At 39.0% G+C, this 26,099-nt stretch overlaps 7 protein-coding genes and 1 non-coding gene across 13 annotated transcripts; 4 read left to right on the forward strand and 4 right to left on the reverse strand.

The window, feature by feature from the left end:
* Positions 1-242: 242 nt before the first annotated feature.
* Positions 243-1,794, reverse strand: LOC117637497 (probable WRKY transcription factor 69). 2 transcript variants are annotated; one of them, XM_034372399.1, is made up of 3 exons: positions 1,403-1,794; positions 1,175-1,315; positions 243-893 (listed from the first exon to the last, which is right to left on the reverse strand). In XM_034372399.1, exons 1-3 carry the CDS (start codon positions 1,480-1,482, stop codon positions 350-352), a joined length of 765 nt encoding a protein of 254 aa, XP_034228290.1. In that variant the 5' UTR covers positions 1,483-1,794; the 3' UTR covers positions 243-349. The 2 variants fall into 2 exon arrangements, with proteins under 2 accessions (XP_034228290.1, XP_034228291.1); XM_034372400.1 differs by having other exon boundaries at positions 243-881; positions 1,403-1,767.
* Positions 1,795-2,112: 318 nt separating this feature from the next.
* On the forward strand, positions 2,113-2,184 carry TRNAD-GUC. Its single transcript has one exon. It is a non-coding gene; the product is annotated as a tRNA-Asp (tRNA).
* Positions 2,185-3,247: 1,063 nt separating this feature from the next.
* On the forward strand, positions 3,248-4,159 carry LOC117638694. Its single transcript, XM_034373787.1, has one exon. The coding sequence runs from the start codon at positions 3,248-3,250 to the stop codon at positions 4,157-4,159; it is 912 nt and encodes a 303-aa protein (XP_034229678.1).
* A 1,415-nt stretch (positions 4,160-5,574) lies between these two features.
* LOC117638696 (DELLA protein RGL1-like) lies at positions 5,575-7,497 on the forward strand. The gene has a single exon (XM_034373788.1). It carries the CDS (start codon positions 5,575-5,577, stop codon positions 7,495-7,497), a length of 1,923 nt encoding a protein of 640 aa, XP_034229679.1.
* A 780-nt stretch (positions 7,498-8,277) lies between these two features.
* On the forward strand, positions 8,278-15,216 carry LOC117637147 (histone-lysine N-methyltransferase EZA1-like). 4 transcript variants are annotated; one of them, XM_034371959.1, is made up of 17 exons: positions 8,278-8,352; positions 8,720-8,821; positions 8,933-9,207; positions 9,368-9,538; positions 9,665-9,749; positions 9,863-10,006; positions 10,097-10,144; positions 10,233-10,304; positions 10,831-11,567; positions 11,942-12,095; positions 12,384-12,604; positions 13,286-13,417; positions 13,706-13,793; positions 13,888-13,935; positions 14,019-14,147; positions 14,474-14,551; positions 14,623-15,216. In XM_034371959.1, exons 1-17 carry the CDS (start codon positions 8,299-8,301, stop codon positions 14,812-14,814), a joined length of 2,730 nt encoding a protein of 909 aa, XP_034227850.1. In that variant the 5' UTR covers positions 8,278-8,298; the 3' UTR covers positions 14,815-15,216. The 4 variants fall into 4 exon arrangements, with proteins under 4 accessions (XP_034227850.1, XP_034227851.1, XP_034227852.1 ...); XM_034371960.1 differs by having other exon boundaries at positions 10,245-10,304; XM_034371961.1 differs by lacking the exon at positions 14,474-14,551.
* A 370-nt stretch (positions 15,217-15,586) lies between these two features.
* On the reverse strand, positions 15,587-18,413 carry LOC117638124 (protein trichome birefringence-like 6). The gene is made up of 7 exons (XM_034373222.1): positions 17,894-18,413; positions 17,578-17,593; positions 16,921-17,157; positions 16,638-16,803; positions 16,346-16,536; positions 15,997-16,155; positions 15,587-15,869 (listed from the first exon to the last, which is right to left on the reverse strand). The coding sequence occupies exons 1-7, from the start codon at positions 18,411-18,413 to the stop codon at positions 15,587-15,589; spliced, it is 1,572 nt and encodes a 523-aa protein (XP_034229113.1).
* A 956-nt stretch (positions 18,414-19,369) lies between these two features.
* On the reverse strand, positions 19,370-22,393 carry LOC117637504 (protein trichome birefringence-like 2). The gene is made up of 5 exons (XM_034372408.1): positions 20,716-22,393; positions 20,459-20,633; positions 20,161-20,351; positions 19,830-19,988; positions 19,370-19,736 (listed from the first exon to the last, which is right to left on the reverse strand). The coding sequence occupies exons 1-5, from the start codon at positions 22,380-22,382 to the stop codon at positions 19,469-19,471; spliced, it is 2,460 nt and encodes an 819-aa protein (XP_034228299.1). The 5' UTR covers positions 22,383-22,393; the 3' UTR covers positions 19,370-19,468.
* Positions 22,143-25,800, reverse strand: LOC117637505 (protein trichome birefringence-like 6). Of its 2 annotated transcripts, XM_034372410.1 has the most exons (6): positions 24,831-25,588; positions 24,489-24,681; positions 24,215-24,405; positions 23,908-24,066; positions 23,482-23,785; positions 22,143-22,249 (listed from the first exon to the last, which is right to left on the reverse strand). In XM_034372410.1, the coding sequence occupies exons 1-5, from the start codon at positions 25,586-25,588 to the stop codon at positions 23,488-23,490; spliced, it is 1,599 nt and encodes a 532-aa protein (XP_034228301.1). In that variant the 3' UTR covers positions 22,143-22,249; positions 23,482-23,487. The 2 variants fall into 2 exon arrangements, with proteins under 2 accessions (XP_034228301.1, XP_034228300.1); XM_034372409.1 differs by lacking the exon at positions 22,143-22,249 and having other exon boundaries at positions 23,357-23,785; positions 24,831-25,800.
* Positions 25,801-26,099: the final 299 nt, after the last annotated feature.

The raw sequence follows: 26,099 nt of genomic DNA on the forward strand, positions 1-26,099 counted from the left end.
GAGAACACTCAACACCTCATCTCCAAAAGATGTCTGAGAGCACTCGTGGACCTCGTGCCATCCTTAAATTAGCTTATGAAAAACCTCTGCCGCTGTGTGTCTCTGTGTGTTTGTGGTGAAAGGGGGACCGCACAGTCACCCACCCATTAACTTTTGCTCATGACAAAGTGATGCAACTTTCTCATTTCGAGAACCCAAAATGGGAAATATTAGAAAAGATGCCGACTAGAAACAAGCGCTGGTAGTGGGCTAAAGGCATGAAGATGACATATATATTAACAATATTTTGCTAGGTACATTGTTCTAAGGGCTGCAAACACTAAAAACACTAAAAACAAGTCCACTGGGATCAAGAGGGGACAGAGGGAATCCTTTCAAGGGAGAGATTGCTCCTCATGAAGCTTGGGAAAGATGAAAATGTGGGTAGTTCTTCAAGCTCATCAAAGAAGTCATTTTCTTCAGATTTGGGTGTTGAGAAGCTCATGAGCTGGGAATAAGAGAGGGGCTCTTCATCCAAGAGGAACCCAAGAGTGCTAGAGACATGGGTTTTCTCTAGGAAAGGGTCTTCTTCTTGGTCAATCATAATATTTTGGGAAGATCTAATTGGGGACTGAATGTAGTGAAAATGATCTTCATGATCACTTTTCATTGCAGGATGGTCTTCTAGTTTCCCTTGTTTTTCTTCTTGCTCTTCCTGTTTGGGAAGTAGGGCTGGGAGATTATGATCTTCAGTGCTGGGTTGCAATTGGGTCAAGTTAGTGGTGGAGACATCAGGGCCTGGATGATTATGGCTACTAGTGTAGGTGATTATGAGCACTGAAGCATCAGTTTTGCTTCTCTCCACTTGTTTTTTGGCAGAACAACCCTTTGATGTACTGCACCTGTAGTAGCCTCTGCATCATCAGAGATAATTAAAAAGCAACAATATTTAAACAGAGAGTCCTAATTGTTAATCTCATTTCTGAAATTAAATACAGCCTCGCTTGCAAATTCTTGATGATATGTGATCAGAGATGATAACATGCATGACCACAAATAATGAATTGATAACTTTTTCTTTGGGGACTTTAAGATTTAATTAGAGGAAATTAAAAGATAAAATGTGAGGCCATGTAAGATGTTAAAATTAAGAGACCAATATTGATCATGAGCAAAAAGAAAATAAGAAAAAAACCTTGGATAAGGTGATCCTTTGATAGGTTTTTGCCCATATTTCCTCCATGACCAAGAATCAGAAGGCGGCCCTTCGTTCTTTAGTTTCCCTACATTTGTTCCTATCTTCACTGTAACAACAGTCTTCTCATGAACCACCTTCCTATAACAATAAACGTATTTATGTATTAAAAAAATTAGTATTTATATGTAAGTTTTTTTGATGAAATATACACACACACACACACACCTTCTTTTGGATGCCTGACCTTCTGGCCTGAGTTCTTTTGGAACTTCTGAGTCTGGTTCTGGCGAGAGGGTTTCATCCATGCTGACTTTTCCTCCTTGGTTTTCTATCTTCTCTCTGTGTATGTATTCTGATAAAAATCTTAAGAAAGTAGGGTATAACAATAGTAGACAGTCACAGACTTTTGTTTTGGTTTGGTTTTTTTTTTTTTTTTTCTGGTGATGGAGGAAGTTGCAGAAGCAATAACTAAGAAAAATGGATCAAGATCAGACCTCCCAACTGATTAAGAGAGAGAGAGAGAAGGAGAAAGGGAAAGCAAAGGAGGAGGATAAGCTAGAGATGACAAATCAAAAATCCCAAGTTGCTTTCTCTCTTTCTTTTCACTCATTTAATATGAACTATATGCACACATCATATCACCACCTCACTCCTCCCTCCCTCATAGCCCCACCCCACCCCACCATCCAATATCATAGTCCACCCATTAGAACCATGCAAGTGATATTTCCATGGACAAAACATGTTGGCCCCATACACCTTTTGATGCATGATATAAAGACAATGAATGCATTTGGTAAAATTATATGTCACAACAAGACGTGAACCTCCAATACCCAAAACCAAAACCCAAAAATTTGATTGAGTTATTATCAAAACCAGATTAGTTAGCTGTAATGCGTTTTATAATATGAAATTGAAGCCTTAACAACTAAGTCGTTGTAGTATAGTGGTAAGTATTCCCGCCTGTCACCCGGGTGACCCGGGTTCGATCCCCGGCAACGGCGAGTTCTTTTGTTATTTTCTTTTTATAGCAGAATTGTTTGTAAATTTGTGGCCTTTTTACATAGGCAATGCTACTTTTGTTTTGTATGCAAAAAATAGGATGGGACAAGTAAGAATCCCTCAAGTGAAGGTGTGGTGAAGTTGTTTTTTTGGGAAAAGAACACGATAGATTTGCCCCTGCGCTTATTTTACCGGAGGATTTGCCTTTTTAGCTGTGCGTGTACAAACAGAAGTCAGTCTCCTGTTCTGCTCGTGTGCGCTTATGGGGAATGGTAGCTGCCAGTGTCACGCATGACATGAGGCTTAATTTCATAATTTGAGAATGAGAAGCTTCAAGTTTGAACTGGTCCAACTATTCTATGATATGTATGTATGATGTATGAATCATGATATGAGTTTGGACCACCTAATTCATGGCGCCTATAAATTCTTCTTCCAACAATTAGATTCTTACAAGATTCCTTTTGTAGACGTCATGCCCTGGAAAAACCAAAACAAGTAGACAGAGAGAGCAGCGCAGGTCTTTAATTTTGAAACCCAACAAGTAGTTTTGTGCCTAGCCAACATGAGCTCAAGCTCAACTATATATTATTATATATCAACCTGAAAATATGTTCTTGGTGGACCGTTGAGTTGAGGTAAGCTTATTCTTCATCGTGATCACCAGTATGTGTGTGTGTATATATAATATTAAGAGGCATATTCCACGACCAGACATAAAACATTTTGTTATGGACTAGGTGACAGAATAGATATGCATGTCCCATGACCTGCCAAGGAAAGTTTCAATTCAAATATTTAATGGAATAATAAAAGATTCATGTTCATTTCATATCCAGGAAATGATTGGGAATTAGGTGAGCTAGTAAGAAAGACGACCATGTCTAAGATGTCAACCATATAATGCAACTATGGGCGTGCATGCAACTAATTATTATGATCAAGCAAGTCATCATCAACTCTATTTATATATAGAATTTCTTCATCACATATTGTTCCTTAATTATTGTGAAGCAGAGACAAGACAAACTCGAGATATCACTTTGAATTTGGTTTAGAACAAAAATGAGTTTTCAAAACTATTTGGATTGGGAACAGAGGGCTAAGAAGCTCTTGATGAGTTTGACTAGCTTTCTAAAACAACCTTTCCACACTCTCACAATCACCCTTCTCAGTCTATTGCTTCCCCTCTCATTCCTCCTCCTGGCTAGGCTTTCTTGCGCTAACTATCTCTTAAGCTTAAGCTTCACCCCTCCTCATCCTGATCCTAATTATAGCACCACCATTAATAGTAGTACTCCTTTTTCTCTGTTCCGCTACGCCACCCCTTCTCTTCTCTACATTCTTGTTTCCATTGTCAGCACAGCCGCTTTCATCCATTGCCTAACAGGTAAAATTACCATCATAACCGAGTTCCCAACTCCCATTTTCCGTCCCCGTTTGTACACTGCCTGGATTTTCCTATGCACATTACAAGTCTGCGTTGGTTTGGGAATCGAAGGGAGCATAGCCGCGGGGATCAATGGCGCTACTTTCGGCGGCGTTGATGAGAGAATATGTCTGCTGAGCAGAGCAATATTTTTCCTGGGGTTGCATGAGACCATGCTCCATTGGTGCAGAGTTGTGGTGAAGCCGGTGGTGGACGATACGGTTTTTGGTGCAGCTAGAGGGGAAAAATGGGTTGAGAGGGTGGCAGTGGCTGCGAGCTTTGGTTGTTTATGGTGGTGGAGGTTGAGGGACGAGGTGGAGTCTTTGGTCGTTGTAGCTAAGGCCAAAAGAGAGCTGTCAATGGGCATAGGTGTGGCTGACTTTGTTGGTTGGTGGTTATATTACCTCACTGTAACTATTGGAATGGTTGGAGTGGTGAAGGGTGTTATGTGGCTTTCCATGGTTTTGTTATGTAGGAGGAGATCCGGAGGAGGCAACTTTGCTAACAGTTGCGCAGAAGATCATGATCTTCAAGACAACAAGGTCTAAATCTCCTAATCTGATTGGATCGATTGATTGATTGATTATTTTGAGCACAGAAATATTCCCTCTTCTTTTCTTTCACACAGGAATTCGTAATTGTTCCAAACTTGTACTTTCTTTTTTCTTTTGTTTGTTTTTGTTTTTGGACAACAACTGTATCATAATATTTATTTAATTGTATGACTCTTGGCAGATGTGCATTTTTTGTATACAGATTATGAACATGTCAAAATCAATCGTGAACGTCAACTAATAAGCCAAATACACACACCCTGTACATGTACATAAAAAGAGGCAAAGCAAAGCTGACAACTACACTAATTAACAACAACATTAATTAATTAGTGCACTAATTTAATTACGTTGATAATTATTAAAGAGAGAAAAAGGTACATCAAGTAAATGGCATCTTCCCAAGTACAAATGTAACATATACAGCTCAGTGCAAGGGTGGGGCTTCTCATTTACAGATGAGATGAAACCATGGTCAACATCATGTCCTCAAGGAATTGACCACTGGTGTAGTATTCTTTTCACATTTCAAGCACCTTCAGATTTAAACAAGGAGTATATGTACTATGTATTATAAAAGATTAACCAAAGAGTTTTTTTTTTAAAAAGTTTGCTTGGTTACAGTAAAAAAAAATGCATAAATGAAATTGAATGAATGAGGGTGGATTAATGGATAATCTGCAGGCAACTGTGAATCCTGCCAATTCCATGCACGGTATATTCTTCCTTATTTACCGCAAAGGCACAAATTACCACTCAAATGTATGATTTAAAAAGATAAAAGTTTTTAGTTATCTTCTTCAATTGACAAAGTTACAGATGGTAATCTGATAATAACAGAGTTATAGAGGGACTAATTACTGCTTTAGTTTTGTAGTTTCCTCATCAACCCTTTTATTTGTCTTCTCTCTGAGTTTGTCATTTTACTCTCCGTATTCATCCAGGGCAGTCACGTCTTCTGAGTAGAATAATTTCATATCCCAATCTTGTTTGGCTAATCAACCTTGTAACTTTTGAGTAGAATAATTTCATTAAATGTGCTGCTTGGCAGTGACATGTGCTTATTTATTTTTGTTCTTGCCTTTCTTTGTGGCAGAGTTTAGTTTAATATATCATATGAAGGGTTTGAAAGGGTCTTTGTTTGGACAAGTTTTTGGCATTTCATGGTTGCTGGCTTTGTTGACAATATCGGAATATCACTATCATAGTTGCATTCCTCGCCCTCTTTTATTAGTGAAGGGTGCAAGGTTGCTTCAGTTATCATGCCTGTGATCGTTGTTATCAACCAAAGATACAACTTGATATGCGTCGATATTAATCCAGTCCCATAATCCTATTGATGATCAGTTGAGACTTGAGAATACTTTTTGCAAATTTGCTTCTGCATATGTTCTTATTCTCTGCAGAATATGGCTAATGCATTCTTCCCCTTCACACCGTTTGATTTTGGAGTCCTAGGTGGTTTGACTCCTCAGCTTGAAGATTATGAGAAAGATCAGGAAGTGGCCTTCAAAGTGAAACCAGGGCATTTGTTTGCCATAGAAGAATTGGGGTTGGGAGAGATGGATAGTGCTCTTTCTTCTGAACATGGTTTCTATCAAGAAGACAGTAAGGCCAAGAAAGGAGGACTATCCCATTTCTCCAAATATCCCGAGCCAACTTATTCACTTTCGGATAATTTCAACTTTGATATCGTTTCTTCTGAACATGGTTTCCAGCAATCTAACAAGTCCGAGAAAGGACTAGCTCATTTGTCCAAAGATCAAGACCACCACCGTTACCAACAACACCCCCATTACCAGCAGCAACAACCCAAGTCAAATTATTCAATTTTGGATAATTTCAACTTTGATTCTGCCTTCCCACCAGCACAACCAATCCAGGATGGCACTCACCAGTTTACATACAACCAAATCGGAGGCTCAGACATTGCAGAAACCAACAAACACTTGACCCATCAATCTTCCTTAGCAGTTTTGGAGCTCCTTAACAGCTATGGGAGCGCGTTCAAGAAGTTGAGGGGAGAAAGAACAAGCAGCAACACAGGAAATGAAGCTGAAGCCTCCTCCTATGTGGGACAGCAAAAATTGTCAACCGAAGAGATCATGAGGGTTGCTGGAGCAAGGTATGTGCAATTCTCTAATCAGGGGTATGGTGACTTTTACCCTCTGCACCCTTTTGGCTACGCTCTTTCGGGTCTGTCCGAAGAAGAAACAAAGGATGCGGAACTTGCTCACATACTTTTAGCTGCAGCAGAGAAGGTAGGCTACCAACAATTTGAACGCGCAAACAGACTGCTTCTTCGTTGTGAATGGATTGCATCCTTCAAAGGCAACCCTGTTCAGAGGGTCGTTTTCTACTTTGCTGAGGCACTTCGGGAGAGGATCGAAAGAGAAACAGGAAGCATCCCATCTAAGGCAAAAGAAATGTCTATATCTGGTCATGGACTGAGCACAAACCCCACATACATTGCATGCCACCAAGAAGTCCCTTTCCATTCAGTAATGCAGTTCACTGGGATCCAAGCCATAATCGAAAGTGTTTCCTTGGAGAGTAAGGTTCATTTGATCGATCTCGAGATCAGGAGTGGAGTGCAATGGACAGGGCTGATGGAATCACTTGCAGAACGAGAGGAATGTCCAGTTGAGCTTCTCACAATAACTGCTGTGGGAGTAGCAGGCAAGCAGAAGATAGAGGAGACAGGAAAGAGGCTAACAAGCGTTGCCGAGTCCCTGAACATACCCTTTCAGTTTAAGGCAGTGATTATTTCAGCCATGGAAGATATCAAAGACCAACTGTTTGATGTTGAAGATGATGAAGCCGTGGCTGTATACGCACCTTTAATACTGAGGACAATGATTTCAAGGCCTAGTTGCTTGGAAAATTTCATGAGGGTGATGAGAAATCTCACCCCTTGTATAATGGTGGTGATTGAAGTGGAAGCTAACCACAACTCACCGTCATTTGTGAACCGCTTCATCGATGCGCTGTTTTATTACAGTGCGTTTTTCGACTGCCTTGAGACTTGCATGAAACAGGAGGAGTATAGAGTGCTGACGGAAGACTTGTTCCGGGAGGGCATCCGAAACATTGTAGCGGCAGAGGGGAGTGAAAGGGTTGCTCGAAGTGTGAAAATGGATGTGTGGAGAGCCTTCTTTGCAAGGTTCAGAATGGTGGAAATGAACTTTAGTAATGCATCTTTGTATCAAGCTAGTTTACTGGCTAAAAGGTTTGGTTGCCCTTCTTGCACACTTGATAGGAATGGCAAATGTCTCACTGTCGGGTGGAAGGGAACCCCTATTCATTCCGTTTCAGCTTGGAAGTTCCGTTGAGAATTGAGATAGATATATCGATTTTCCAATGTCTTCAAAACCATATGTAGTATATGCTCTTGCTGAATAATGAAAGCAAAAAACTTTTCATCCTTCCACAGCAACATCATATGACATGTAAATAACGTCTCCTCTCTTTTTAAGTATTATTCTGTATTGATCTTATACTTGTACCCAAAACAACCTCACACAATATCATCATCAACATAGAAATATGAGAATCAAATTCCCACCCGTACCAGTTCTGAATTTTTCCTCCTTTGTGGTTCGGAGTCTTGGGTAAGAAAATAGAAGAGCAAGTCACTAATTCTCTGACATGTAGGCTAAAAATCGACGCATAAAATAATATTTCCTCCGATAGGCATCCCACATCCTCCGACATGGAGGCCACGTAATTGAGTAATTCTTCAGCAGTTACAATGCTAATAGCTTCATTAATCCAAATTTTACAATATAAATAAGGACATTGTCGATGTTTCATGGGCCTACAAAATTAATAAATGAATAAACATGATTATAATATAAGTGAATTGATAACATTATATGACGGTATCCGATAATATAAAAAATATATCCCTATGTTTATAGGACTTTCACTAGGGTCAAAATTAGAAGAAAAAGAAAATTATATATAACCGACACATATATATTAACCGTCCTTTCCGGCATGCTGGCGTGTAGGCCACGTCACTAATCGTTGTGCACGTAGGCCACGTCACCAATCCTTACACGTGTCACTCCCGAAAAGGTTTATTTCCTCCGTTTCTCACTCTTCCTTGGTTGAGCGCCCAGGCACGGCAGATGAGCAAAACAGGGATGGTGTCCAAAGCTACAGACTCTGCAACTAAACTCAGAGTCAGTATCTCAAAACTTTACCTCTCGATCCTTGAATTCGTTATTTCTTCTCGCGATTTTGGCTCGTGTTTGCTTTTTAAATAAAAATTTCGATGCTTTTCATCATAATTGGAATTGAGATGATCAAACAGGGATGAGAATTTATGTTTGGATTTTCAAATTGCAGTTTGGATATGAAAGAAATGAAAATTTTGAATTTAATTAGTTAGAAGTTAGAACTCATAGCTTCTTGTAGTCATTAAGAAATATTTATAGAGAAATAGCTGTGGTTCTACTATTAATCTGCAGCCAAACAGGTGAACAAAATCTTATTATGTTTGATATGAAATTCACGAATTTATATGCACTCTCTGATTTACGTGGGCAGAAATCACATGGAGAAGAGCCAAGTGATGGTGTTGGAAACTTGGAACATAAGATGCATCAGCTTAAGAAGCAAATTCAAGCAGAGAGAATGGTTTCAGTAAAAGTGAGTTTTCGCATATATATAATATGCACTATATAAGCCATAAACGATAAATGATGAACGATGGTAGCCAATGCGCAATTGACTCCTTCCTCGTGCTTATACTTTGCCCAGGAAAAAGTTGAGAAGAACAGGGAGAAGCTACGAGGTTACATTTCGCAAATTATATCAGCAACCTCAAGAGCGAATTCTACACTTTCAGAGAAAAATGGGAGCTTTAAATTGTTTCCTTCAAGAATTGAACAGCCTCTCTGCAAGTTCAGTGGATTTGGTCACGGATATGGTGATAAAGACTATATTAACAATCAAGAGGTGGTATTCTCATCAAGTACCAAGCTTCCATCTGCTGAAAATTTACCACCTTATACAACTTGGATATTCTTGGACAGGTTTGATATTCGTTTCTTTAAATCCTTTATGAGATTATGAAAAGAACGGTAGTTTATTTATTTATTTTATATATCTTTAATCTGCGCAGTCCTTTTGTTTTTAATGCGAAAATGTTGTTGTTGTGTTTCTCCTATCTCAAATTTGTCTTTCACAGCACAGAAATCAGAGAATGGCTGACGACCAATCAGTAGTTGGGAGGAGGCGCATTTACTATGATAAAGATGGCACTGATGGCAGTGAAGCTCTTGTCTGCAGTGACACTGACGAAGAGATAGCAGAACCTGAAGAAGTGAAACATGAATTTACTGCAGGCGAAGATCGAATTATGTCGTAAGTTTTAAATGAGATATAGACTTTTAGAGAATCACAATGACCGTGCTGCTTATTAACTTGTCATAGTCCTGCTTTTCTTAGGACCAAGTGAAGGGTCTTACTTTTTCTGTGTGAATTTGTTAGGATGGCCTTTCAGGAGCATGGGATAGGCGAGGAAGTTGTGAAAGTTGTGAGCCAGTTTATTGGAGCCACCACTTTGGAGATCCTGGTAGCTGGGACTAACATGTTTTCACATTGATTTTTGGGAGGATGGTCCATGTTCTCATTTCACTTGAAATCTAACTTTTGATGTCTAAAAGTTCTGGAATTCTACATTTGCAGGTTCGGTACAACACAATCAAGGACCGTGAGAAACATGAACCAAAAGGTTCTGGGGACTCTGGGTCCAATTGGTGCATTTCTCTTGATAAGAGTCTTAGTGCCGCCTTAGATTCTTTCGATAACCTTTTCTGTCGTCGTTGCTTGGTATGGGTTGTCATCTTCCGTAAATAGTTAATAAAACAACTAGTGTTGTGTTTTCTGATATAACTCTTGACTGCTTTTTCTATCTAACAGCTATTTGATTGTCGTCTGCATGGATGTTCTCAACCTTTAATCTATCCTGTAAGTAGCTGTGTTGCTTATATGTCTCAGCTTACTCTGGATTTCATTTCATTTATTTATATATTTTATTAGAGGCTTTGTTTGACAGAGTGAAAAGCAGGTGCATTGGTCTGAACAGGATGAGGAGAGGACACCTTGCAGTGATCAATGTTACCTCAAGGTATGGCTTTTCCTTTCTTGATATTTCTGAGGACATGATCTTTCCACTCTTGATAATTTGTTTGTGAACTTCCTGCTTTACGGCATTCTAGTTCTCAATTTAGTTTTAGTTCTCAATTTACTTTGACTAAGATCTTTTTCGATGTTCTATGTTTAACATATTAGTTTTGACTTCCAGTGTTCTGTAACTATTATGAAAGCTTCATGTATGGCGTTCTGTTAATCTAATGGTTCTTCATATCTTGGACCTGTACAAGTTAAACCCCTTAACTCTCTAGTTACTTTGCTCATTATTACACTTTTATGAGATATACTGCTATATGCCTGAAACCCACTAGTTTGAGGCTGACTACACCTACCACTTTATTCTTTTTGGTTCTAATCTGAGGCTGGCTGCACAATTGTTTTCCTGGTAAAGTAAAGGGCCTATCTATCATGACTATTATGATTCATATGATCCATATTTTGTTTGGGTTTTGCCTCTGTCCATGGGATTTTGAAGTATGACTTCCATGTCCTTCTTGCAGTTAAGAGTAGTGGAAAACGTTCCAGATGATCCAGATATTGGTGCTCTGCATAGGATGAATACAATAATTTCAGAGAGAGAAAGTGCTCCAGCCTCATCCTTCAATGCTGAGAAACCAAGTTCTCATGGTAGTACAGACATCATAAACATTGAAAGATGCATTCCTGGAAAAGCTGTGTCTTTCACTTCAGAAGCTATTTGTAGTTCAGATGTCATTGCAGGAGGTTTAGAGTTGGATACACATATCATGAGGATGCACAATGAAAATTTAGGGAAGCGCAAGGTTGTAAAGCACAAAGATAAAGTGACAAATGACGTAACTATAGTACCTGATGATTTCCAGGGTTCCTCTAAGAAACAGAAGAGATTAGATGCTTTGGATTTAGTAACTGCAACTAGTGAACCTATCACCGTTCAGGATCACATTTCCGTTTCCAAAACTAGAAACACGGATGTTGGTTTACCCAATGAAACTGAACTTCAAATGACCAAAAAAGGTCTTTTAAATGAATCTGCTGGGCATACTTCAAAGGAACTTGTTTGTTATGGTAGTGCTTCCTGTGATGAATATACAGACAACGACAGAGATGTAAAACAAGATGTAACAGAAGTGCCTGAACTGAGGCAACCATCCAATTCTACAGAAGGACAAGTTAAAGGGGTGTGCAGCAGCTCTGAGTGGAAGCCAGTGGAGAAAGAATTATATATGAAGGGATTAGAGATATTTGGGAGAAATAGGTAGACCTTTTTTACATCAATATGTGTTACATGGATCCTTCACTTCCACATGCCCTGCTCATTCTTAGTTTTCTAGGGTAAATTGAATGGTTACAGGTTTAGATTTTTGTAAGGCTGTGCAGCTTGTTCACTTAGTTTGGTGCCTGGATTTTGTAGGCTTAGGATGGCGTTGTTGTGGGCTGCCTGTTGGTCCACTTTGTCATAACGTCCATTATAATTAATATAACCACTATTTTTCCTACCTAAAAAACAAGTTGCATGGCTACTATGCACCCCAGGTTTACATTTGACATTGCTACTTTTGTTTGTTATATATGACATACATTATATTTGATTCTTTTCTTTGTACTTAACTGGTAACTCATGTTCTGCAGTTGCCTCATAGCCAGGAACTTACTTTCTGGCTTGAAGACTTGCATGGAGGTGTCCAGTTACATGCATAATGCTGGAGCTTCAATGCCTAACAGATCTGTTGTTAGACCATTTTCATTTATGGAAGACAATGGGAAAGCTACTATGGATCAGACAGTAAGCATCGAAGAACTTTTCCTTTCCTGTTTCTTTTATTGTTTATATATCTCTTTTATTTAGGTGATTGTTTTTAGTAAAACCAAAAAAAGGAAGGTGTTTTGGCAAGGCCTGGGAAACTAGTACTGATTTGTTTCCTGAGCTAGCTTGCATATCCTTCCCTTTAGGATCAAGAACAGTGGCTATGATACTCTTCCTACTTGGTTCTGCAGTTGCTAGTCAATCTTTCATCATTTGGCTCTGGAACATAGATTTATGATTCTGTTACCTTTGTTTTACTCATGTTAGGACCAAGAGCTGCCAACAAAGCCACGGTTACTTCGTAGAAGGGGAAGAGCTCGAAGGCTTAAATATTCTTGGAAGTCTGCTGGGCACCCATCAATGTGGAAGAGAATTGCTGATGGCAAGAACCAGTCTTGTAAACTTTATACACCATGTGGATGCCAGACTATGTGCGGAAAGCATTGTCCTTGTCAGCATAGTGGAACCTGCTGCGAAAAATACTGTGGGTATGTTGGAATTGTCCTTGAAATATTTAACTGATGATCTGAAGAAATGCATAAAACCAGTAATGGGATGTTTCTTATAAGTAAAGAAAAATGATGATACTGATAATAATAATAATAATAATAATAATATGATAATAAACATCCTTACATGCTGCGGGTACGTTGGTTTTATTTTTTTATTATATAAAATAAACAATAAATAGGTGCTGGGCTTTGTGACTGTGTGTTGTCGAAATTTATCCCATAGGAAATGTGAAATACATGACATGTAGAAGGCGCCATCTTGCCTGTATATTTGATCTCTTAAAGCCTCATACAAGGTACTAGATTCATATTTCCTTCATCAATGTTGGGGGAGAGATGAGTTAAATAGGTAAGGATTCCTACGCCCAGCCTTTTGGCTAAAAGAAGAGGAATTATATGCCTTAGTGAAATGCTTCAATCCTGAATCCCACATCTATTAATTTCCTAAAGTTGAGCTAGGTTTCTTCAAGTGATTATTAAGTTTGGTCAAGTCCATTCTAACTAAAACAGCTTATAACCACTTTTTAGATGACTCCACTATGTGAAGTACTCACTCGAAGTTTTTCCATCTGCAAAAGTTTCCACTAGTTGCATACTAGTGAACCTATAATTGATTTGGAAAATGTTTATATGACCAACTAACTCGTGCATTTTCAGGTGCTCAAAGAGCTGCAAAAATAGGTTCAGGGGATGCCACTGTGCAAAGAGCCAATGCAGAAGTCGGCAATGCCCATGCTTTGCTGCTGGGCGCGAATGCGACCCAGATGTCTGTCGCAATTGTTGGGTTAGGTAATGAGTTTTTGTATGTATACTTCATTGACTTTGGACACTCTTTGCATGTTATTTACTGCAAAAAGAAAATGTTTGCAATTTTGTCGCACTAGGTAATGGGCTTCGTGATGGAGCTGATTGAGCTGTTTGAATTGTGCACATATTTTCAATTTGAGCTCCAATCTTGTGTTGGGTTCCCAGTTGACATCCTGTCTATTTAAGCATTTCAAAAGTTTCTTTTATTTAATTTTTAGTGAGTTTGTTATACTTTTGGCTGTGGTTTTAAATATCAAATACTTTATGCAGTTGTGGGGACGGTTCATTAGGGGAGCCTCCGAGACAGGGAGATGGTCAATGTGGAAACATGAGGCTTCTTTTAAGGCAACAACAGAGGGTGAGCAATTCCTAGTGTTTAGTTAATAAATTGCTGCTGTCGTCTACATAATGCACCTTTTGATTTATGATTGCCTACCCGTCTTTTTCTTCAGATTCTCTTGGCTAAATCTGATGTTGCTGGTTGGGGAGCCTTTTTAAAGGTTGGAAGATAATGTTGTTTGTATTTGGCTTCCTACTAAACGTTAGCTAATTTTTCTCACCAAATTGAATTATATGATTTCAGAATCCTGTAAACAAAAATGATTATCTTGGAGAGTATACTGGTGAACTCATCTCCCATCAGGAAGCAGATAAGCGTGGGAAGATTTATGATCGTGCAAACTCATCATTCCTTTTTGACTTGAATGATCAGGCAAGGGAAAATTCATGTTTAATATTATTCACTGCTTTCCTTCGCAAGGGTTGCATGGCTCATGGAGCCTTTCTCTAACTATCCAAAAATTTTAAGAATGGAAGATAATGAAACAGATTTTCTAGTTGACCACACTTTCCTCCAAATGAACATAGGTTCAGCCCTTCTGTTCATATGTTATTCCTCGCCAATTCAGCTTTTGTCTATTTTCTTTTTTGCTTAGTACTTGGCAGCTTTTTATTGCATTTTTCATATATGGCAAATATGTAATACCTATAGCTTTACTCTGGCATGAGATCTCAAGGTAGTCACATGTTTAATTACAGTATGTCCTAGATGCTTACCGAAAAGGAGACAAGCTTAAATTTGCAAACCACTCATCGAACCCTAACTGCTATGCAAAGGTAATAAAGCTTCAGTGATTCCCCTGTTTGATTAGTTATTATTGGTTTTTCTAATATGGTGGCCTGCACAGGTTATGTTGGTTGCCGGAGATCATCGAGTAGGCATATTTGCCAAGGAGCATATTGATTCTGGTGAGGAGATCTTCTATGATTATCGTTACGGACCCGATCAAGCACCTCCATGGGCTCAAAAACCTGAGGGTTCTAAGAGGGATGATTCATCTGTCTCTCAAGGCAGAGCGAAGAAACACCAATCTCACTGAATGGAAAATTGGCATGGATTGGGATGTATATGAGTATCAACTATGGTGCATATCTCAACTCTGGAGATTTATCCACAACAGGTAGGACGAGAATCGTCCTCAAGAAGAAAGCTTCGAGGTAGGTATGCCAGCCAGCTCCCCTAAAAGTGAAATTGGCTCTACATGCTGATGTCAAAGCTTGCTTCTTGACTTTAGAAAAATTGAACAATAAGGTTGTATTGGCAATGAGGTTAATTTATAGAATTTATAGGCAATAATAAGCTAGAAATTCTTCTAGCAATTAGATATTATAGGTTGGGTTCGACAATTCTGTAGTGAGAGGCATGTCATGATGGTAATAATGGGAATTTGTACAACCTTTTTTATTGATATATAATAAGAAGGTCGGATTTGCTTTATTTATCTTGATTCTATAACTTATTTCATGGAAGGCTTGCTAAATGCAAAGAATTGTTGGACACTAGTAATTTGAGATAGATATATATATATATATATATATATTCATTAAGTGTATGTTTATTTTACTTACAAAAGTTTTCAAGGAATGGACCTCTGTGAGTTGCAGGTCCATAAAAATCCTACCGCTGTAAAGTAATTTTGAGTTAATGACAGAAACCTCCCCAGATAAATGCTGCAAGTAAACTTGAGGTTCAACAAATTAAAACGAGGCATACAGGACTGTTCCAGCTCTGCGCCCTCAAAACATTTATTTTAAAATGAGGTGAAAATCATTGAAAGAATTTGATAAACAGAAAGCTGTTCACTGTGTCAGTTACTGCAAATGAAGATATAATAATTCATTCCAGACATCAGGAATGCCAGGAAGACACCAATGACTGCAATCTTGTATCCCCGAGCGTTGATTCCCGTATATAGATGGATGGCCATCTATTCTATATTCTGACAAGCTTGTTATGTTCAACAAAGTCACAGGCGTTTTCATCTGCTTTATCACCTCCTCTGCAATTATATCTTTCTCCTCTGGAATTCCTGAAGGTTGGATGAGGGGTTCATTGGCTTCCGTACAACTCCCGCCTGTATTCCATTGGCCTCCCCTGTTCAGTTGAATGAAGAATTACAATAAACAAACCACTCACTCAGCAAATGATATGCACGCGCTAGTTGATCAACATTACACATGCAGTTAGCATAAGAACACATCCAGGAGGGAGGCAAATTAACCTGAAATGCGTCGGCGATGAACTTCGAAAGAAAACTTGGGTTTTGCGTGGATTGACATGATTATCGACCCATGATGCCCAGGTCATCAAAGCTTTTCTGAGAGCTGTGGAAACATCAAGATGTGGATGAATTTGGCCCCTTTCCTGGAAGAAATTAATCCTGCAGTTATAAGCTCCAAATGTCAGGTCAGGATATATTCCAATTCAAGAAATTTGAATTCACTATTAGCTATATATGTCACTTATATGTATGTATATTCTGTGATGGAACATGCTGTCGTGCTGTCATTCAAGGTCCTGAAAATTGAGCTCATTAATAGTAGTTCATTATAATAATGGAACCAACTGACCCAGCATTTGTCTTGTGATCGTTCCACCAATGTGCTGTGTTGAATACCAAAATATCAGCTCCTGTCCATTTAGAAGAAGCTCGATCCATGGAATCAATTTGCAAGGTTTTCACCTGCTTCTTCCCTGCTCGTGCCATACCTTGATAAACCAAGAAAGGGGACGTATAAAATTCAACTGTACACTTGTAGTCCTGTGAAACAAAAAGAAAACACTTCAGAATAAGTTTAAATAGTACGACACAATTTACCGGATATGAAACGACAATAGAGAACAAGTATGAAGATTCATTACCACGAAGTTGTAATTATACTTGCCCTTCCCTTGGATGATTCTGCGCCCTCTTTTAGCTCCCATTAGCATGCACACCATGGATTCCCATTGATTCCTATTGAGTGAATCTCCCACAAAAACTAGCCTTTTCCCTCTCATCAATTCCAGCATTTTTGTTGCATCGAACCTTTATATATAGCATTAGCACGCCAAAAGTATATCATTAGATTGCAATCTAACTACATACGTTAATTGTGTTGAGACAAATTAAATACCAAGCTTAAAGAAGGAACTAATTAGGTACCTTGGAATGTCACAATCTTCTGGTTGCCACCTCCACTTCATGAAGTTTTCGTCTAATCTTCCATTACCTCGACAATTAAAACTCTTTTCTATGAAAGGACAAGAACCATTTGCGTACAACGGATAGCTCTTATCATAGACCCACCTCCCTCTTGTAAAATCACATCCTCCTTTTATTATTCTCTTTTCTTCAACAAACCTGCTACTTGAAGTTTGAGTATTTTCAAATGAGGTTGCTCTGGTCCTCTTCTTCTTTCCCCTCCTCTTTCTACTTTTCCCTTCAATGTTTTTACTCAAAGCAGCATTTTGCTCTTCGGCCTTGTTCAAAAATGGAGCATTTTGCTCTTCGGTCTTTATCTCAATCTTGTCAAATAAGATTGCAGGTGCACGTTGTGCTACTGCTGTGAAGTTACCATCTAACTCACCGATGCCTCTGTCTACATCATGATGTAAATCATGTTGTGCCACTTGGGATTCATTCTCCTTCCTCTGTAATCCAGAAACAAGTGAATTAATCTCAGAAAAGCCAGAAGCAGCATTTTGCTCTTCAGTCTTGTTCATCAATGGAGCATTTTGCTTTTCGGTCCTCATCTCAATCTTGTCAAATAAGATTGCAGCGGGTGCACTTTGTGCCACTGTTGTGAAGTTACCATCTAACTCACCGCCAACTCTGTCTTCTTCATCATGATGTAAACCATTTTGTGCCACCTGGGATTCGTTCTCCAACCTCTGTAATCTACTAGTAAGTGAATTAATCCCAGAAAGGTCAGAAGTAGCATTTTTCTCTTTAGTCTTGTTCATCAATGGATTTTGCTCTTCAGTCTTGACCTGAGTCTTGTCAAATAAGATTGCAGGTGCACTCTGTGCAGTAACTGTGAAGTTACTATCTAACTCACCGCTGATTCTGTCTTCTTCTTCATGATGTAAACCATTTTGTGCCACTTGGGATTCGTTCTCCTTCCCCTGTAATCCACTAATAAGTGAATTAACCCCAGAAAATCCAGAAGCAGCATTTTGCTCTTCAGTCATGTTCATCAATGGGGCATTTTGCTCTTCTTGCCTGATCTCAATCTTGTCAAATAAGATTGCAGCAGGTGCACTTTGTGTCACTGCTGTGAAGTTAGCATTATCTAACTCACCGCCACCTCTGTCTTCTTCGTCATGTTGTGCCACTTGGGATTGGTTCTCCTTCGTCTGTAACCCACTACTAATAATTGAATTAATCCCAGAAAAGCCAGAAGCATTTTCATCAGGTTGAATGGAGGGTGTAGCATTCAACTTCAAGATTGAATCTTCCGGACCATTTAGTACTGAAATATTTGGATTACAATTACTAGTCAAAGTATGAACAGCTGTTTCCTGGGCGACTGAAGGAATATTGGTTTTGTTGACCCAAATGATAATGGAAATGAGAAAGATGATAGAGGAAGAGATGGTGAAGTAAATTACTAAGGATCTAGTGGGTTTAAAAGAGAAACTTCTCTGCCTCTTCATAACTCAGTTTCTCAGTTGTTAGACTAACAGAGTGACAATGGATACTCTTCCTGAAAAAGAGTCAAATAGAGAGCTCGGTAATATTTAGTAGTATTTGATATATGTGTATATAAGTAGACAGTGCTGCTAATTTGCTAATTAGCTAAAGCAGAGCTTGTTGTTGAATGTCGGTCCTTGATAAAAAAACCATCTTCCTCAACTGTTGATGATGATGTTGAAGCCTGAACTAGTTGAGGTGGTGAAGAATGGTGAATGTTACTTGGGTCGGTTGGTTTGGATGTGGTAATAGCGGATGAGGTGCGTGTGTTGCTGCGTGCATTCTAGTGTTGTGGCGCGCATGTGCATGAATTGGCTTCTTTTGCCTTTAATTTCACAAACTGCTGATATTCTATTTTGGATGGAAGACCTCCCTGCATGCTTTGGTTTGGACCATTTGTTCCATGTAGATTGAAGGGCAACCACTTATTAGTTAACCACTAACAAATAACTTGGAATTCAATGGTATTCCATCACAATTATTAAAAAAAAACAAGAACAGATTCCATCCAAATGACATGTGCGTCCATAATAATCAGATTCTCCTTCCTTTGCAAACCCTTTGATCCCTCTTCTGATTTCACCTTGCTGTGGTAGTAGTAGTAAATTAGATTAGTAGTTGGTTTCTTCAATTGCAAGCGATACGATACCCTCAAAATATTCGATGGGAATGGTTATGATGAAGAGAGCATGTCAGGAGAGTAATATTCTTTTAGCACTAAAACATATGCATCATGGATGTGAAGTGGTCCAATGCCGCGTGGTGTAGTGATAGAAAGGAGCATTATCCCTATTTTGTAGTCTACCTAGCTAGCCTTTTGTTTTGTTTTGTTTTGTTTTTTGGATACATTAGCTAGCGTTGAGAGAGAGAGAGAGAGAGAGAGAGAGAGAGAGAGAGAGAGAGAGAGTTTGGTTCCTGTAAACAAATTCCGTAGAACTTACTAATGAAAATAATAAAATGATTGAAAGAGTTTGATACACATAAACCGGTTGGGAAAAGAATTTTGTGTCTTGGTTGGTCAGTTAGTGAGCAAATGATGATACAACAATTCATTCCAGATATCTGGAAGACCAGGAAGACACCAATGACTACAATCTAGAATGCCTGATGGATGAGCATCTATTCTATACTCTGACATGCTTGTTATGTTCAACAAAGTCACTCGAGTTTTCATCTGCTTTATAACCTCCACTGCAATTCTATCTTTCTCGTTTGCAATTCCTGAATCTCGGAGGAGGGGTTCAGTAGCTCCTATACAACTCCGGCGTGATTTCCATTCACCTCCACTGTTCAATATAATCAAAGATTAATTACCCAAAAACAAAACAAACCTGAAATGCTGCATATAACAACACATTCTGGAGGCACATAATAACAACCTGAAATGCGTTGGCGATGAAGTTCGAAAGAAAACTTGGGTTTTGCGTGGATCGGTGTGTTTATCAACCCATGATGCCCAGGTCATCATACCTTTTCTGAGGGCTGTATAAACATCAAGATATGGATGAATTTGGTCCCCTTCCTGGTAGAAATTAACCCTGCACGTTGATTTCAATCTCACAACAATGAGCACGGTATTATTGGTAGGCTGCTAGCTAGCTACTACTTATTAATTACTATAGCCTAGCTAAGCTATATGTCCTGAAAATTAATAAAGCTTATCCTTAGTGTAGTTCACTATAATACTCAATAATGATGGTTTTGACTGACCCAGCATTAGTTTTTTGATCGGTCCACCAATGTTCAGTGTCGAATATCACAATATCAGCTCCTATCCAATGATATGATCTGTGATCAATGGAATCAATTCGCAAGGTTAGGACCTGCTTCTTCCCTACTCTTTTCATGCTTTTATCAACCAAGAAAACGGACGGGGAAAATTCAACTTTACACTTGTAATCCTGTGGAAAACAATGATCAACTACATCACAAATTATGAAGAGAAGACGCGAAATATGAAACGACATCAATAGCGAATGAAGAACTATGAAGATTCGTTATTTATTACCACAAAGCTGAAACTATACATCCCCTTCTCATGTTTGATTCTGGGCCTATTTGGATCCTTTATATCTCCCACTAACATGCACACCATGGATTCAAATTGATTCCTATTGATGGAATCGCCCACATAAAGTAGCCTTTTCCCTCTCAACAGTTCCAGCATTTTTTTTGCATTGAACCTATCGTATACATAAAATGTTATATATAGCACGCCAGAGACACAGTACTGTAATTAAAAATTATGAACAAGGAAGTAAGTACCTTGGAATGTCACAATCTTGTGGTTGCCACCTCCACCTCATGTAGTCTTTGTCTGATCTCCCATTTCCTTGACAGTCAAAACCTTCAAATATGAAAGGACATGAACGATTTGTGTACAAGGGATAGCTCTTATCATACACCCACCTCCCTCTTGTACTAAAATCACATCCTCCTTTCATTATTATTTTGTTGTCTTCAGCCTGCACCACCTCGCTACTTGAAACTTGAGTCTTTTGATCAAATGAAGTTGTTCTGTTGTTCTTGGGGACCTCGCTACTTGAAACTTGAGCATTTGGATCAAATGAAGTTCCTCTGTTTTTCTTGTTCTTTCCCCTCCTCCTTCTACTTCTGACTTCAATCCTTTTACTTGATGCAGCATTTCGCTCTTCAGTCTTGTTCATCAGTGGTACTGGAGCCTTTTGTTCTTCAGTCTTGATTTCAATCTTGTCAAATGAGACTGCAGGTGCACTTTGTGCCCCTTCTGCCACCTGGGACTCGTTCTCCTTCCTCTGCAACCCACTAACAAGTGAATTAATCCCAGAAAAGCCAGAAGCAGCATTTTGCTCTTCAGTCATGTTCATCAGTGGAGCATCTTGCACTTCAGTCTTGTTCATTAATGGAGCAGTTTGCTCTTCAGTCTTGTTCATCAGTGGAGCATATTGCTCAACAACCGTATTCAACAATGGAGCATTTTCCTCTTCAGTCGTATTCCTCAATGGAACATTTTGCTCTTCAGTCTTGGTCATCAATTGAGTACTTTGCTCTTCAGTCTTGTTCATCAATGAAGTATTTTGCTCTTCAGTCATATTCATCAATGGAGCATTTTTCTCTTCAGTCTTGGTCATCGATTGAGCTGTTTGCTCTTCAGTCTTGTTCATCAATGGAGCATTTTGCTCTTCGGTGCTGAGCTCAATCTTGTCAAATAAGATTGCAGGTGCACTTTGCGGTGCCACCGCTGTGAAGTTTAACTCAACCCTGTCTTCTTCATCACGTTGTGCCAGTTGGGATTGGTTCTCCTTCCCCTGTAACCCACTAATAAGTGAATTAACCCCAGAAAATCCAGAAGCAGTATTTTGCTCTTCAGTCTTGTTCAATGGAGTATTTTGCTCTTCAGTCTTGTTCAATGGAGTATTTTTCTCTTCAGTCTTGTTCCATGGAGTATTTTGCTCTTCGTTCTTCATCTCAATCTTGTCAAATAACATTGCAGGTGTACTTTGTGCCGCTGCTGTGAAGTTACCGTCCAACTCACCACCGCCTGTGTCTTCTTCATCATGTCGTGGCACTTGGGATTGGTTCTCCTTCGTCTGTAACCCACTACTAACAAGTGAATTCATCCCAGAAAAGCCAGAAGTATTTTCATCAGGCTTACTGGAGACCAATTCTTCCGGGCCATTTACTGTGACCGAAATGTTTGTATTGAAATTACCAGCGAAATTAGTGTGAACAGGCACCGCGCCTATGGGTGGTCTGAAACCCGAAACGAGTGAGGATGTGTTGAACTGTAGACAGCTGCCTATTTCTTGGGCCTGCACCACTGAATTAGGAGGAGTGGTTTTGTTGACCCAAATGATTATGAAAGTGAGAAAGATGATAGAGGAAGAGAGGCTAAAATAGAATACCAAGGATCTAGTGGGTAATTTAAAGAAGAGACTTGGCTGCCTCTTCATAATTTGTGATCAGTTTCTCACTTGGACTGAGAGTCTAGAAAAAGTAGCAAGGCTTGGCTTGTACAGCAAACTTGCAGAATAAGTGATTACTGACTAATTTGCTAAAGCAGAGCAGTTGCTTTGCTAATTGGGAATGTGTGTGGTGAGTTGTTCATAAAATGAAAACCATCTATTTGTCTTTCATTATTTTACATCATTGTTGGAAGCTCAAGGCTTAAGTTGAGAATGATGAATGTTACATGGGTTGGTTTAGATAGCGTTGTAGGAAGCGGATGAGGTGCGTGTGTTGGTGCGAGCATGACAATGTTGGCATATGCATGAATTGGCTTCTTTTGCCCTTCCACTTAACGTTAGTGAATGAAAGGAAGACCATTCATTCCAATTTCCATGCAGATTGAATATTAACCACAAACAAAGAACTTGGGATTCAGGCATGTCTTATTAATGCATGAAAATAGAGCCCATTAAACAAATAGTGTAGAACTTACTAATGCATGAAAATAGAGCCCACAACCAGAAAAAAAAGATCCACTAAAGCCCAGACAGAAATTTTAGACAAGAATGTCGCCCAATTTATCATGCCAATTCAGAGCTTAAAGGCCTCATTTATTGGTAAAAAGGACAGCCCAGATGAACTAGCCCATTATAAAAAGAGTGGTTTACTGATCCATAAATCAACTTAAAATTCCCAAGTTCAACATCTAATTAATCTACCTATGAATATGAATGTATGATATGCTGGTGGTGGTTTAGTCCATTCCAACTTTCAACCAGAAAAGACTGCCTACCTCAACAAAAACAACATGCCTTCTACTAAATTGGGCTTATCCCATCCCATGCCAAGCATGTGATTGAGTTTGAGATATATGCACCTTCCCATCCTTCAAGGTTGCTGCTGTGGCCAACCAATATACATGACCAAAACATAATGTTACAGTCCCAAACAATCATGAAATTTCACTCGCATTCCCAGGTAGCCCTCAAAGAACTATATATAAACCAAAATTATAAGCCAGCCAGTAAGCCAGCTCACTGAACAAATGATGAAATAATTATTTACAAGTTAGATAAAAGATTTATAATAAAAAAATCTGTTTACCTTCAGTTACTGCAAATGAGCATACAACAATTCATTCCAGAGATCAGGAATGCCAGGAAGACACCAATGACTGCAATCTTGAATGCCTGAAGAGGAGTGTTTCCCTGATTTTCTTCCATATATAGATGGATGACCATCAATTCTATATTCTGACAAGCCAGTTATGTTCAAGAAAGTCACACGAGTTTTCATCTGCTTTATGACCTCCTCTGCAATTACATTTTTCTCAGAATAAGAGGAGCTTGAAGTTTGAAGCAGTTGAGTTGCTTCTTTACAACTCCCGCCTGAATTCCATTGACCTCCCCTGTTCAATCAGTTACAAACCACTCAGCAACTACCACACAGAAGTTCGACATTGCCAAATATGAGTCTTATAAGTTCGACATTGCCATATATGAATCTTATGCAACATGAATACATGCAAACCTGAAATGGGATGGTGCTGAACTTCGAAAGAAAACTTGGGTTTTGCGTGAATTGATGCGTTTATCAACCCATGATGCCCAGGTCATCAAAGCTTTTCTGAAAGCAGTGGAAACATCAAGCTGTGGATGAATTTGGCCCCCTTCCTGATAGTAATTAATCCTGTCATAAGCTCTAAATGTCAGGGTTCCAATTCAAGAAATATCTAATTATCTGAGATGTATCCCTTGTATTCCGTGAACATGTCACTTTTTAGTTTTAACACATCATCAGACTTCAAAACGAGTAATAATTCAGTAATGGAACTGACCCAGCTTTAGTTTTGTAATGAGACCACCAATGTGCGGTGTTGAATACCAAAATATCAGCTCCTCTCCATCTAGATGAGCCATGATCAATGGAATCAATTCGCAAAGTTTGCACCCGCTTCTGCCCTACTCTTGCCTTGCCTTCATGAACCAAGAAATGGGACACATAATATTCAACTGTACACTTGTAATCCTGTGAAAAAAAACTTCTTCAGAAATTAAGTACTGAGTAACCTGCAAATGAAACTACAATAGAGAACAACTGTGAAGAATTACCACAAATTTGAAACTGTAATCCCCCTTCTCTTTGGTGATTCTGCGCCTATGCGTCTCATAGACCCTATTTGGATCTTTGATAGCTCCCATTAACATGCACAGCATGGATTCCCATTGATTCCTATTGATTGAATCGCCCACAAAAACTAGTCTTTTCCCTCTGATCAGTTCCAGCATTTTTGTTGCATTAAACCTATGATACAGTAGTTCAAGAATCATGACTGCAATCTAACTGCATTATGTCCAGACCAAAATAGCAATCTTATAGAATTCATCATACATACATCATACATGTCTAGAATTGGTTTTTCAAATAAATTAAAAGATTGGAGGAGGAATTACCTTGGAATGTCACAATCTTGTGGTTGCCATCTCAACTTCATGTAGTCTTTATCTAATCTTCCATTACCCTGACAATTAAAACCTTCATCTATGAAGGGGCAGGAACCATTTGTGTACAAAGGATAGTTCTCATCGTAGACCCACCTCCCTCTGGTAAAATCGCATCCTCTCACTCTCCTGTTCTCAACCCGCCCGCCACTTGAAATTTGAGTATTTTCAAATGAAGTTCCTCTAGTCTTCTTCTCATCAATCCTCTTTTTACTTGTGACTTCAGTCTTATTCAATGCAGCATTTTTCTCTTCAGTCCTCTCAATGTTCACAAATAGAATTGTAGTGGGTGCACTGTGTTCAATTGGTGGGAAATTACCATCAGACTCACCGCCTTTTCCCTCTTCGTGTTCTGGCACTTGGGATTCGTTCTCCTTCCTCTGTAACTGTAACCCACTAATAAGTGAAATCCCAGAAAACCCAGAAGCATTTTCAGGTTTGCTCAAACGGGTACCCTTCAAGATCGAATCTTTAAGACCATTTACTGAAAAATTCCTACTGAACCCAGTCAATGTGTGAACAGCTATGGGTTTGAAACCCAAAACGAGTGAGGATGTGTTGAACTGGAGACGGGTTTCTTGGGGTACTGAAGGAGTTGTTTTGATGATCCACATGGAAAAGAAAGTGAGAAAGATGACAGAGGAAGAGATGGTAAAAGAAAATACTAAGAATCTAGTGGGTTTGAAGGAGAAACTTCTCTGCCTCTCCATAACTCAGTCTCTCACAGTTTCTCACTTGGACTGAGAGAGTGGGGAAGATAAGCTTCCTGATGAGAGGGAAGTCAATGAGTGTTGGGTGAGATTTGGAAAACAATTGGGAAAGATAGCAAGGCATGTGCAGAAAACTTGCAGATTTGAGAGTGTTTGATATGTGATGTGATGTGAGAAGGCGATGCTAAAGCAGAGCAGTTGCTAATTGGGAAAGTGGGTTGTTACTCGTTAAAAAATAACAGATAATCATAATCCATGTACTTGTCTGGCCTTTTAAAAAATTACAATATTGTTGACGGAATTGACTACGTAACTACAAATACATGTAAAATGACAGGTATAGCCTCATTTGATTTCAATTACTACGTGTCATTCCATTTTCTACACAAGATAGCATGGCCAGAGTCGGAGAATATGGCATGCTTTCAACAAATTATTTATGAAAATACACACCAAAAATTGCTCAAAGGTACAAAAGTTGCAAATCACAACATATTTATTTAGCCTTGCT

The sequence above is a fragment of the Prunus dulcis genome, chromosome 8 (assembly GCF_902201215.1).
Source record: "Prunus dulcis chromosome 8, ALMONDv2, whole genome shotgun sequence".
Lineage (NCBI taxonomy): Eukaryota > Viridiplantae > Streptophyta > Magnoliopsida > Rosales > Rosaceae > Prunus > Prunus dulcis.

Bases quoted from the DNA above. Each gene is read 5' to 3' on its own strand.
- LOC117638694 (XM_034373787.1), top strand. From the start codon at position 3,248: ATGAGTTTTCAAAACTATTTGGATTGGGAACAGAGGGCTAAGAAGCTC.
- LOC117637497 (XM_034372399.1), bottom strand. From the start codon at position 1,482: ATGGATGAAACCCTCTCGCCAGAACCAGACTCAGAAGTTCCAAAAGAA. The intron at 1,316-1,402 runs GTGTGTGTGTGT...TTATTGTTATAG, and splicing joins GGTCAGGCATCCAAAAGAAG to GAAGGTGGTTCATGAGAAGA. The intron at 894-1,174 runs GTTTTTTTCTTA...CTGATGATGCAG, and splicing joins AAAGGATCACCTTATCCAAG to AGGCTACTACAGGTGCAGTA.
- LOC117637504 (XM_034372408.1), bottom strand. From the start codon at position 22,382: ATGAAGAGGCAGCCAAGTCTCTTCTTTAAATTACCCACTAGATCCTTG. The intron at 20,634-20,715 runs GTACTTACTTCC...TGTATACGATAG, and splicing joins CAAGATTGTGACATTCCAAG to GTTCAATGCAAAAAAAATGC. The intron at 20,352-20,458 runs GTAATAAATAAC...TGTTTTCCACAG, and splicing joins TGTATAGTTTCAGCTTTGTG to GATTACAAGTGTAAAGTTGA.
- LOC117638124 (XM_034373222.1), bottom strand. From the start codon at position 18,413: ATGAAGAGGCAGAGAAGTTTCTCTTTTAAACCCACTAGATCCTTAGTA. The intron at 16,537-16,637 runs GTAATGAATCTT...TTTGTTTCACAG, and splicing joins AGTATAATTACAACTTCGTG to GACTACAAGTGTACAGTTGA. The intron at 16,156-16,345 runs GTCAGTTGGTTC...TTATAACTGCAG, and splicing joins GATCACAAGACAAATGCTGG to GATTAATTTCTTCCAGGAAA.
- LOC117637505 (XM_034372410.1), bottom strand. From the start codon at position 25,588: ATGGAGAGGCAGAGAAGTTTCTCCTTCAAACCCACTAGATTCTTAGTA. The intron at 24,682-24,830 runs GTAATTCCTCCT...ACTGTATCATAG, and splicing joins CAAGATTGTGACATTCCAAG to GTTTAATGCAACAAAAATGC. The intron at 24,406-24,488 runs GTAATTCTTCAC...TTTTTTTCACAG, and splicing joins ATTACAGTTTCAAATTTGTG to GATTACAAGTGTACAGTTGA.
- LOC117638696 (XM_034373788.1), top strand. From the start codon at position 5,575: ATGGCTAATGCATTCTTCCCCTTCACACCGTTTGATTTTGGAGTCCTA.
- LOC117637147 (XM_034371959.1), top strand. From the start codon at position 8,299: ATGAGCAAAACAGGGATGGTGTCCAAAGCTACAGACTCTGCAACTAAA. The intron at 8,822-8,932 runs GTGAGTTTTCGC...TACTTTGCCCAG, and splicing joins AGAGAATGGTTTCAGTAAAA to GAAAAAGTTGAGAAGAACAG. The intron at 9,208-9,367 runs GTTTGATATTCG...TTCACAGCACAG, and splicing joins ACTTGGATATTCTTGGACAG to AAATCAGAGAATGGCTGACG.